This window comes from Mustela nivalis (assembly GCF_964662115.1).
Source record: "Mustela nivalis genome assembly, chromosome: 5".
Classification (NCBI taxonomy): domain Eukaryota; kingdom Metazoa; phylum Chordata; class Mammalia; order Carnivora; family Mustelidae; genus Mustela; species Mustela nivalis.
This window is the reverse complement of record NC_139024.1, coordinates 69,893,701-69,906,343: the sequence shown is the minus strand read 5'-3', so window position 1 is coordinate 69,906,343 and position 12,643 is coordinate 69,893,701. Positions and strand designations below refer to the sequence as shown.

General features: G+C 38.6%; 1 protein-coding gene across 5 annotated transcripts in view; it reads right to left on the bottom strand.

The window, feature by feature from the left end:
• SAMD3 (sterile alpha motif domain containing 3) overlaps positions 1–2,654 on the bottom strand; it is a 51,959-nt gene extending 49,305 nt beyond the window's left edge. For 2 of the 5 annotated variants that reach the window (XM_082731217.1, XM_082731218.1), the window contains exons 1-2: positions 1,649–2,204; positions 1,345–1,534 (exon numbers count right to left, since the gene is read on the bottom strand). In XM_082731217.1, the coding sequence (XP_082587343.1) occupies positions 1,345–1,490 (146 nt within the window). In that variant the 5' untranslated portion in view covers positions 1,491–1,534; positions 1,649–2,204. The other 3 variants (XM_082731216.1, XM_082731215.1, XM_082731214.1) reach the window with 3 other exon arrangements.
• Between the last annotated feature and the right edge of the window lie 9,989 nt (positions 2,655–12,643).

Below are 12,643 nucleotides of genomic sequence, written 5' to 3'. Positions count from 1 at the left end.
CAAGCTGTGCCTCAGGCAATATCAAGATTCCAGTCAACTGAAGGGAACTTCCAACTTAGAAGGCCAACCCATCCAAGAATGCCGGGAAATTACTTTAAGGTTCACACCCACCCTTTGCTAGAATGGCGTAAAAGCATGCTATGGGAACTGCATCAGAAGTCACATATTGAAGAGTGTGATTTTTACACAGATATGTCAAAACAATGTTTAGGAGAAATCCTTGAAACAAATCAGAGGGTAGAATCTTCAGAGCAACCACGGACCACTCCTTCGAGACCACCTGCCCCACTCTGTGTTCTAAATACCCAAATATCCTAGAAATTAAATTACTGAGGCCAAGTCTCTTTAACCTTGTATTGCTTATCAAAGAGCAAGGCAGCAATTATTACAGATTTAATCTGAAAAACCAAAGACACAGAATAGATATCATCAAACACCATAATCTTACTTTAAAAATTAATGAATAATAGATCTGTGGCAATTATTTAACCTTTGAAACTTGGCAAAAAGTCTCAAATACAGAAAAACCAAGTCAGAATATTTGAAATGATCCTGGGGCATATAGATTTGTAAAGTGAACATTTTAATTTGGTAACAATTTAAATTTGGTAATTAATTTAATTTAATTTAATTTAATCACTTCTTTCCATTGCAGAAGTCAGTGATAAAAACAAAACAAAACAAAAACAACCAAAAAAAAAAAAAAACAAAAAAACAAACAAACAAAAAAAACCATCCCTGAATCTCAAAGGCACCACCAATTCTTCGACATGATTTCTGTGGGATGTGATCATAGCATTCAGGATTCGAAGAATACCCCTGAGAAATTAGAAAACTCATTGTGGCAAGAGTCTTCAGCAAATGATACTGCGAAAACCTCTAGAGGAGAATATAAATTACTTACTATAAGAAATTCTTGGCAAATAAATACATGAATAAATAAACAGTTTTGGGGAAAAGCAAAGGAACACTAAAAGATACCTTTCCTAAAACCTGATTTTAAAAAACCCCAAACTGCAGGAGTCCCTTTGCACTTGTGTTCTACGTACACTCTAACCACCTGCTACAGAACTTTCTATATAGGAACTCCCAGTTCACGGGACTTCCCTAACAACTGGGGTCATTGTTCAAAAAGCAGTGTATTGAAAAAAGAAAAGAAAAGATGTAGATCGATTCATGAAACTTTCAAAAGTGTCCTTAACGAAGATACTAGAAATACTGTGCCTACAAATTTGCTGAAAATGGTCACAGTTTTCAAAACATTTTTAACCCCCACATGTCATGCTCTAGTCCACATCGAGAAAGCACAGCATCAAAGCTAAGGTCATTCAAGAAGAGACTTACTCCCGGGCTGCTCCTGCTTGAGCGAGGGAGGCTGTTTCTCTAAGGCTCTCAAGGGGCTCCAGTCTTTGACTCTTCTGCTTATATTTTTTAATTAAATCCATCAGAACAGCCTGGTGCCCAATTTTCTTCACCAATTGCTGAACCATCCGATCATTAAGAGCTAGAAGAGCGGCCCCACTTACTTCTTCCTCTGGGAAAAAAAAAAAAAAAGTCTCCACATGCTTGTCCAGTCCACACACACAATACTCTGAACAGGTGAACAGGCAAAGTCACTTCTGATTTTAAAAGGATCATCTAAACTTACCCTCTGAAGTTACAAAATTATCTCTCTTTGACAAAGAAAGAACACTGACACTGAACACTGACACCTTATCATTCCCATTGCTCCTAAGAAAGTATCAGAATGTTGAGTCACAAAGAAACTTTTTGCTTCCCCAGGGGGCCTCCCCACTTCGGATTATTCTCTGTAAGAGGCACTGTTTTTATAAGAAAAAAGGTTTCTCTGAAAATCCTTCTTAATAGTAACTCCCAGGCAATATCCAATACTTGTAAATCCAACACTGATCAGAGCACAGGCTGCATTCTTTAAAGACAAAAGCGATATCAAATGCCAATAGCCAAGATGTATTTTGGCTAGCTCTTCCTACTTGGCTTTATTTCAATTTCTTTTTCAAATATTACATCCTCCTCTGGATGTTAGGTACAGTCAATAAAGAAAGGGAAGTTCCCCAAAGTAGCAACTCCACACCCACATGCGCATGCATTAGGCAACAAGAGTAACTAATTACTAATTACCAGTAACAGAGGACAATCATTAGGTAGGCTGCCCTGTTAATATTTTTTCAAAGTGTAAACAACTCACCTTGAAACCTATGAACTAGCTCTCCTAAGTTTTTCTCCACCAACCAACTGCAGACCTGATCAACTGACCAGGTTTCCATGGCTGTGTCCTGTAAATACACCTGTAGAATGAGAGGTCAGAGAAGGATTCTTCTGTTTTTCTCTGGGATTGTTGTTCTTTTATTTTTTGTTTTTTCCCCAATCAGCTCTCTAATCTCAGCTCCTCCCTTTGCCAGACTCTTTGAGACTCTCAACACAAAGCTTCTTTAAGATTACTCTTTCCTGAATACACATCTAAAAGTTGCTAATAAAACAAATACTCTTTTAAAAAATGAGACCAGTTGGAAACTATTACCTATTTCCTAGTTCTCGAATGTCTTCACCTTCTCTGACTTTTTTTCCACAGGCATCCCTCAGCTTTACTAACAGCCCGCCAAAGCGGTACAATGGTACCCAATCCTGTACCATTAACACCCAGGTCTCCTCACAAAGAAAAGAAAGGTGTGAAATTCACCACTACTGGGCTCATCAGGAAGTGGTTGACATTTACAAAAGGGGTGGGCAGGGGAGGAAGGGAGGAAGGATCAGATAAAAGCCTGACAGAGATACTTCGTAAACCAAGACTGTTTAACCCCTTGTGGCTCCCAGCTAGGAAAGACAGCTTGTCCTCCTGATTACTTTGGTTTAACAAGGGGATGAAGTACCAACCAGATTTCTCAAGAGAATCTGAATGTTTCTTTCCTTCCTTCTGTTAATACCCTTTATATTCTATTCAGTCCTAGAACCTTATTAAACAGCATTATGATTGGTAAGATAAGTAGGAAAAAGAAGCACATTGATTGAAAACTTTAAAAGAATTGAGTTGGACAAATTTAAAATAGTAAGATAAATATGTTAATAATTGTTAAGTGAACGATGTGTATACAAAGCTGGCAAGATATGTTCTTCAACTATTCAGTTATTTTTACATGCCATTATTCTTCTGCAACTGCTCAGAAAATTTTAACAGGTGTATCAGTTTCAGGATGCCTCGCTGGCTCAGTTGGTTAAGCATCTGTCTTTAGCTCAGGTCATGATCCCAGGGTCCTGGGATCAAGTCCCACATGGGGCTCTTTGCTCCGCAGGGAGCCTGCTGCTCCCCCTGCTTATGCTTTCTCTCTCTCTCTGACAAATAAATAAATATAATCTTTTTTTAAAAAGCATATCAATTTCAGTGATTTTTTAAAATTTATCTTAGTATCTCAGTCCTTGTTTTTTATAATTCCATCCAAATTACTTTAAATGGACCAGGGAGGAACTGAAAAAACAAAACAAAACAAAACATTTTCATCTTTTAGCATTACTTTCTATTTCATCCTTTAAACAATGCAGATTTACTTGTTCATTGAGACACTGATTCTTCTATGAAAACAGCACAAAGCTACTCTTAAAGAAATGGAACCATAAGGAAAGAAACAAATATTTATTAGATTGTGTATTTAAATTTTATTGCCAGAAGTTCTCAAAATTATTATTATTGTATTTTTTGTTTGTTTGTTTTTGCGGATTTGAGTCTGTTAGAATTTCCAGCATCACAGTTGGCATGGTGGGGAAGGAAACATGTTTACCTTTCAGACTGCAACCATCTGAGAAGATAATGGTCTTCAAAATCCATTTCCTCAAGAACAAGTCCACTTCAAAGTAATAAGCTACATTCTCATATGCATTCACAAACACCAAGCTGCAAAACTGAAAACAAGGGTTAAATACAGAAGACTGGCTTGTTGAATTACAGCAGTGGATTTAATTTGCTAAGACAACAGTAGCCACAGAACTCCTCCCTTAGGCTAAGCTGCAATAGCACCGTGTGAAAAGTCATTATTTGCAAGACTCTGGTGTAAATTAAAAATCACACCTTCCTGTCACACTTCTGGCTTCCTTGTGAAAAGTAAGACTTTAAAAAAATAATAGAAAAGAAAAGAAAAAAAACTCACAATACTCTAAACTCCAAGATTAAAAGGTATGCAGAGTAGAAGATACTGCCCTGAGGCCATCAATGGATAAAAGGAAATTTGAAAATAAAGTGAGTACTTGGAAACCGTCTCCCAGATATTTACCTAATTCTACTTCCAGAAAAAACAAAACGGTTATCAAATTATAACTTCATACGTACCTAATCAGATTAAAGAAGTGTAGTTTTGACCATTAGTTTTTCTGAGTATTTAAGAAAATAAAATAATATCACTTCCAAGACAAGGTAACATCTTTAAGCAGCAACCCTGCATCTTCCTCTCACATAAATAATGGACATATTACTTATGACCTTAAACTTCATTCAGGAACAGAAGACATGTCAAATGAGAGAATATGTATCCAGCAGCTTTACTTTGTATCCAGCAGTTTTCGAAACATCTGAAGTAATTTTGAAAGGTGAGAGCAAGTATGATCCCTAAATATTTTAAGGCACAATAATAAAGAGAGAATGACATAAGAACGTTATGAGTGAATACCCCAGCCAAAGCATTTTCATTATTCGATTAGATTGTGCTTTAATAAAATAAATTTGTAGTAAATATTAAAGGATCACATCTAATTAAAGCCAGGAAGAGATAAGATTTCAGCTAGAGCAGCTTGAGGGCAAATTTTATTTAATAAATTTGTTAAAGCTCCAAAAAGAAAGATAGTACCAGCTGCCATGAATGTGGTTTATAATCTTTCAAGGGTGATGTGGCATATAACACCATCAACCACAAATAAGCACTTTTAAAGAAAAATATGAGGGGCGCCTGGGTGGCTCAGTCATTAAATCTCAGCCTTTGGTTCATGCCATGATACCAAGGTCTTGGGATTGAGCCCTGCATCAGCTCCCTGCTCGGTGGGAAGCCTACTTCTCCCTCTCCAACTCCCCCCATCTGTGTTCCCTCTCTTGCTGTGTTTTTTTTCTATCAAATGAATAAATAAAATCTTTTTAAAAAATAAATAATAAATAATTTTTTAAAATATGAAAGCATCTTTTCACTTTTCTTGCTGTTCGCATTTTTCTTTTTCTTTTCCCATCCCAAAGCTGAGGCAATGGAAGGATTTTTAAAAGCTTTGCCGGGGCATTAAGTCCTCTGCTGGACCAACGCCCTTTTGGTTCCCTGCAAAAGATGGTAAAGGACATCTCTAACCGTGGGTGTACTTGAAGGAAGAAGCCATTTAGCAAAAGATCAAATCCTATTAGCGAAAAAGAAAGAAGGGATTGGTACAAAAAAAACAGGTATATGGTAGTCACATGGAGCAACGTGTAGGCAGTTCTGTCCGGAGCAGCCTTGCTACCGCAGGAAGAGATGACATCATTATACTAAAGTGAAGCGAATCACGTCATCACTTTGGGGCATTGTTCATTCCAACCATCACCCGACCAGCAGGTATAAAAACTGGAATAGTTAACTAGAATACCTTGCCCACCTTTGTCATCAAAATGTCTGCTGCGTAGGTAGCTCAGAGCTAGGTGAATGGTGATAAAGAAGTTAGAAGCCTTACAAAGAACATAAGACGTGTCCATAAGCAGAATATAATATATGACAGGCGCTGTAAAAAGCACTCTGGGCTGGATTTCCCCACTCTCCTGGAAATGGATTGAATGGATCTTAAGTTGGAATCTGCACAAAAAATACAGTTCAGGGGCTCGTGGGTGGCTCAGTGGGTTAGAGCCTCTGCCTTCAGCTCAGGTCATGATCCCAGGATCTAGCCCCGCATGGGGCTCTCTGCTCGGCAGGGAGCCTGCTTCCCCCTCTTTCTCTGCCTGCCTCTTGCCTCTCTGCCTATTTGCGATCTCTGTCTAACTTGTGATCTCTGTCTGTGAAATAAATAAATAAATCTTAAAAAAAAAAAAATACAGTTCATATAGTGAAAGAGGCAGAGAAAGGGAATCAACAGAACACACTAAAAGTAAAAAGCCAGCAAAAAACAAGTCATGTTTGAGGACCTGTAGGTGCACAGGACGGTCTGGAGTTGCCAGAGCAGACAGGCTCAGGCTCTGAAAGATCACTGAAGAGCTGGGAATCCTGTACCCCAGCTTACGGATACACATCAGCTTGGGGAAGTCGTTGACTTGATCGCATATTCCATGCTTTAGAGGGATTATTTACAAAGCCAAGTAAGATAAATTACAGGAAAGGGTGTTCTTTCTTGAAGTAAATTGTGTATGACAAGGAAGGGTTTAGCTTTTCTAAACATTCCTACAGACACCAATTTTCCTTCATTTTAAAAAGACAGATGTTTATATTATCTCTCAAAAAATTATGGAAATGGGGCACCTGGATGGCGCAGTTAGTTAAGCACCCCACTCTTGGTTTCAGCTCAGGTCATGATCTCAGGGTGTCGAGATCGAGCCCCACCTCAGCTCTGCACTCAGTGCGCAGTCTGTTTGGAATCCTCTCTGCCTTTTCCGCCTGAGTTCTGTCTTTCTCTGAAATAAATAAATAAAACTTTAAAAAAAAATTATGGAAATAAAATTTTTAATTTTTCCATAAATCCCTGACAAAAACAGACTGGGATCTAAACAGTTACACAGGCTTTTGTTTGTTTGTTCGTTTGTGGTTTATGTTGATGTGTTTCCTTGGCTTGGTGTCAGCTAACTGTGTAGATCTCAAGAGATATTAAGCAGAACGATATGAAATTGACGTTTTTGTACCTGCAGGAGTCTCCGATCAGTAATTTCTAATGGTTGAACTTACCGACTAAAATCTTGATTTTCTGAAAACTACTAAATCTTTCTGGGTTTCTTGTGCCCAGCAAAACTTACCAGAGGCATCTGTAATCCACACCACCCCCAAGAAATCTGAGGGAGAGGAGAAGTGGGGAACACAGTAATAGTAACTTAAACTTTATATTTCTACTTTTGTAAAGAAACTAAGAGCAATTTATCTGGGAGGTTACTGAAACTAATGAAAACAATAGCAATGGGTGAGTGTCCCAGGACTTTCGGGACTCTTGAGTCAGAACACCCAGATCTTTTGGTCTCTGAATCAAACTTATGACTCATTCTTGCTTCTGCCTACTTGATTGTCAGAGTTAATGGGTCAACAACGCAGACTGCAATTCTCTGGTTTCTTGCCAGAGAATCCTGTGAGCCATGGTGTTAATTTTTATCAGAAGCTGAACATGTATCTGAGAAGTCTTGATCGTCTGAAGCTGTCAATTTTTTCAGAATTAATTTATGAATTCCCATTTGTGAATTCAAACACTGTTTCATGTTTTTACTTAACTATGGTACTTGTGTTCACCTGGAAGGACAAATGGGCAAAAAGAGAAATTCTTGGCAAAGGATTTGCTTTCCCAGATATTCAAAAGTCCGATAAAATTATAAGAAATGTAAAAGCGCGGTACTGGGGCAAAAGAGGACAGATCACTGAAACAGAATAGAAATCTGGAAACAGAAAAATACATATGGAAGTATTAAAAAGACGGTGATTCAAATTGCTAATGAGAGAAGGGATTATTCAACAGATTTTGTCGGGACTCTACCTCATATCACCTATAAACTAAATTCCACAGATAAGCTAAAGAATTAAATATGAAAATTAAATACAAAAGAAGTAAAATAATCTAAAATAAGATTGTAAAATGAAAATAAAAGATTGATATATTTGACTACTAAAAGGGAAAAATATTTATGTATGTATGTAAAATATAATTATAAGGAATATAATGTTTTGTATGGAAGTATTGAATCACTAAATTGTACACCTGAAACTAACATTACACTGTATGCTAACTAACTGGAGTTTAAATAAAAATGTTTTTGAAAAGTTAAATACACCAATAAAAAATAGGAATCGGCAATTCATGAACAAAATTTTAAATCTGCTCAACATTCTTTGTCATAAAAATGATTAAATTCCATTTTTATCTACTCTATTGGAAAAGGTGAAAATTTCAAAAAAAAAGTTTAGCAAGAATGTGAGGACTAACTTTCTCTTATATATTGCTAAGGGAAGTATAAATTGCTACAACTTATTCTTTTGTATTATTCCCATTTCATAGATGAGGATGCTAAAGTTCATAGACATAATTCACCAAAAGTCCAGTAGCTCATAAGGAAAAGTGTAGCTTTGAATCCCAATCTCTCCAATTTCAAGGGCTACTGAGATAAGTGAAAAAATCATCAAAAAACTCCTACATTTGACCCTAACATAACATTTCTAAGACCTCGATGTGAGAGAGGAATCCATCAGAATCCTAGAGGAGAACATAGGCAGTAATCTCTTCGATATCAGCCACAGCAACTTCTTTCAAGATATGTCTCCAAAGGCAAAGGAAACAAAAGTGAAAATTAACTTTTGGGACTTCATCAAAATCAAAAGCTTCTGCACAGCAAAGGAAACAGTCAACAAAACAAAGAGGCAACCCACGGAATGGGAGAAAATTTTCGCAAATGACAGTACAGACAAAAGGTTGATATCCAGGATCTATAAAGAACTCCTCAAACTCAACACACACAAAACAGACAATCATATCAAAAAATGGGCAGAAGATATGAACAGACACTTCTCCAATGAAGACATACAAATGGCTATCAGACACATGAAAAAATGTTCATCATCACTAGCCCTCAGGGAGATTCAAATTAAAACCACATTGAGATATCACCTTACACAAGTTAGAATGGCCAAAATTAGCAAGACAGGAAACAACATGTGTTGGAGGGGATGTGGAGAAAGGGGAACCCTCTTCCACTGTTGGTGGAAATGCAAGTTGGTGCAGCCTCTTTGGAGAACAGTGTGGAGATTCCTCAAGAAATTAAAAATAGAACTTCCCTATGACCCTGCAATTGCACTACTGGGTATTTACCCCAAGGATACAGATGTAGTGAAAAGAAGGGCCATCTGTACTCCAATGTTTATAGCAACAATGGCCATGGTCGCCAAACTGTGGAAAGAGCCAAGATGCCCTTCAACGGATGAATGGATAAGGAAGATGTGGTCCATATATACTATGGAGTATTACGCCTCCATCAGAAAGGACGAATACCCAACTTTTGTAGCAACATGGACGGGACTGGAAGAGATTATGCTGAGTGAAATAAGTCAAGCAGAGAGAGTCAATTATCATATGGTTTCAATTATTTGTGGAGCATAACAAATAACATGGAGGACATGGGGAGGTAGAGAGGAAAAGGGAGTTGGGGGAAATTGGAAGGGGAGGTGAACCATGAGAGACTATGGGCTCTGAAAAACAACCTGAGGGTTTTGAAGGGGCGGAGGGGTGGGAGGTCGGGGTACCAGGTGGTGGGTATTATAGAGGGCACGGACTGCATGGAGCACTGGGTGTGGTGCAAAAATAATGAATACTGTTATGCTGAAAATAAAAAATAAGTTAAAAAAAAAAGAATTTACCCTAAGGACATTACCAAAGAACACAAAGATGGGAACTCTAGCAATAGCTAGAATGGCAAAGAAATTGGACTGGCTGTTTCCATAAATAGAAATTGAATACTGAATTATGGTAACTTATATTTAAAAAGGATTATTATGCAGTAATTAAAGATAGTGTTTTAGAAAAATAGCAATACAGAGAAATAGCCATGAAATATCATTAAGTGAAAATAAGCTTATAATATGCTTTAATGTTTTAGGAGTATGAAATAGAAATAGAACTAACAACAGGGAAAACATGCACCAAAAGGGAAAAGTGGTTTCCTTGGTTTGACAGAATTAATGCATTTTGTTTTCTAATTTGTTACTCTCAGACTTTTTCATTGAGAAAATTTTGAGGGTAACAAATTAGAAAACAAATTTTATTTTTGGGAAAGTTAGGGTTTTCTTTTTTTATTTCTTTTAATAGCATTTTTTGGGAAAGATTTTATTTATTTATTTGATAGGGAAAGACACAGTAAGAGAGGGAACACAAGCAGGGAGAGTGGCAGAGGGAGAAGCAAGTTTTCCGTGGAGCAGGGTTCCATCCCAGCACCCTGGGATCATGACCTGAGCTGAAAGCAGATGCCTAAAAACTGAGCCACCCAGGCATCCCAAAAGTTAGGGTTTCAAAGATAAAAGATAAAAAGTGATATTTATGGATTATTGCTGGAGAGGCATCAATCCACCAATTCTGTACCAGAAGATCAAAAGAGCTAGCACTAGGCCAGATCCAGCCACAGAAGTGGTTTTAATTATTTTATTTTAAAAATGGAATATCTCCTTGAAATTCCAGATTCTTGGAGCACCTAGGTGGCTCAGTCAGTTAAGCATCTACCTTCAGCTCAGGTCATGATCCCAGGGTCTTGGGATCAAGTCCTGTATCTGGCTCCCTGATCATCAGGAGCCTGCTTCCTCCTCTCCTCCCTCCTTATGCTCTCTCTCTCTCAAATAAATAATAAATATATTTTTTTAAATCTAGAATCTTGATTTCCTTTAAAAAATCAGAGTTCTGGCAATGCTATACTTACTTATATTGTTGATCAGTAATAGACAGAGCAGTGGCTGTGTCCTTGAAAGAAGGGCAAGATACCCTCCAAGATGGTTATCAGAAGCAGGAAACCATGTTGAAACGGCTAGATTTCAGAGAGCTAATGTTCATCAACTCTGGAAGGACGAACGTCTTAAGAAGAGTGATAAATGCCAATGTAAATATATGTGAAAACATAGGTGCACAATAATATATCTTTAAATATATCTAATTTCCTATCAATTAACTTCTTAACTCCTAGAAGAAATTTTACTGATCAGAAAACCTTTTGCCACAGCAACATTAAGGCAGAGATGGTAACACATGTATTAGAACAAAGGTGTTGATTCAAGGACTCAAAGCTTTGTGTCCAAGAAAGTCCTTGTGTGTTGGGGCTTTTGTTTGCTTGGAGTAAGTACCTAGAAGTAAAATGCATGGGACTTTATTGAGCACAGACACCGGCTTGATGTAATGTTTATTACATAGTTCAATGCGCATGGGATTGGGCAGGTGAGAATTGCTTGTTTTGTAGTTCTGAATGGTGGCAAGAACTTGCATTATTGAAATATTGCAGTTTACTAAACTGTTCTTGGGAGCCACTCATCTGTTAGAGCACGTGACAGCTGATCCTTTGGTCCTCCTATAAGGCTCCTCCTGTGAGTCAAGCGGGGGTTCTGTTCTGTTCGTCTGTGATACTGAGCATGACTTGGATTTTGTGTCCCCTAAAGAAAGGACACAAGGTGGTGGATTTTTTTTTAAGATTTTATTTATTGGGGGGCTCCTGGGTGGCTCGGTGGGTTGGGGCCTCTGCCTTTGGCTCAGGTCATGATCCCAGGGTCCTGGGATCGATCCCCGCATCGGGCTCTCTGCTCAGCAGGGAGCCTGCTTCCCCCTCTCTCTCTCTGCCTGCCTCTCTGCCTACTTGTGATCTCTGTCTGTCAAATAAATAAATAAATAAATAAATCTTAAAAAAAAAAAAAAGGATTTTATTTATTTATTTGATGGGGAGGGGGGTACAAGCAGGGAGAGTAGCAGTAGAGGGAGAAGCAGACTCTCCGCTGAGCAGAGAACCCCTTGAAGGGCTCGATCCAAGGACTCTGAGATCATGACTTGAGCCAAAAACAGAGGCTTAACCGACTGAGCCACCCAGGCGCCCAGGTCGATCTTCTTAATGCCTTTTAATGCAGCGGGGCTCACACCACAGATGGGAAAGGCGGGGATGAAAAATATACAGGACCCTGTAGTTCTCCTGTAAGGTTGATACTGGAAGTGACAGGAAGGAGTGACAAATGCTCATGCTTCTGTCAGCCCTGGATTCTCCTGAAGATAGGCAGTGATGTTCCAACTTTTCATTTACACAAAGCTAAAACTAGTCTTTTTTAAAAAAATTGGCTCCCCGGTGCCTGGGATCTGGTCTTCCAGATCTGGCAAAATCCTCTCCTTTCCTAGATTGGATAAGAGAGTTTCAGAAATGCTTAGGTGACTTGCCCAAGGACAAACAGCTAAGTGAATGAGGATGAACTTTACATCAGGCTCAGTAAAGCAAGTAAACTGAATTGTATTGAATACCAGCCTATAAGGTGAGTTCATCCGGATAGAGACTGGAAGCCCTTGCATGAGGACAACAGCTTTTCTTCTTTCTATTTCTTGTGCTGGGCACTAATAACACATAGCAGGACCCAAAATGTCATTGAGTAAAATTCCATTTCAGAGGCACATGTACAATTACTGGGTGAACATGCTTTGAAGGGAATGATACACAGGTTGTATCTAGAGGGGCAGACGGCTCTCCTAACCGAGACTTGCCCAACCCCGGTATGGGAGCACACTGGTTGCCCCCCTCCACTGACAGATGGCAAGGACTGGATCTCTTTCTTTGCTGTACTAGAACCTCTTCCCAGTGTGCAGAGGCTTTAAGCAGTTCCATTTACTTAGTCCATTGTGTGTACACACACACACACACACACACACACTCACACACACACACACACACACACTTCCCTGTGCTAGGATGTGAAGAGCTTGAGAAACCAAGGGCCAGGCTAGCAGA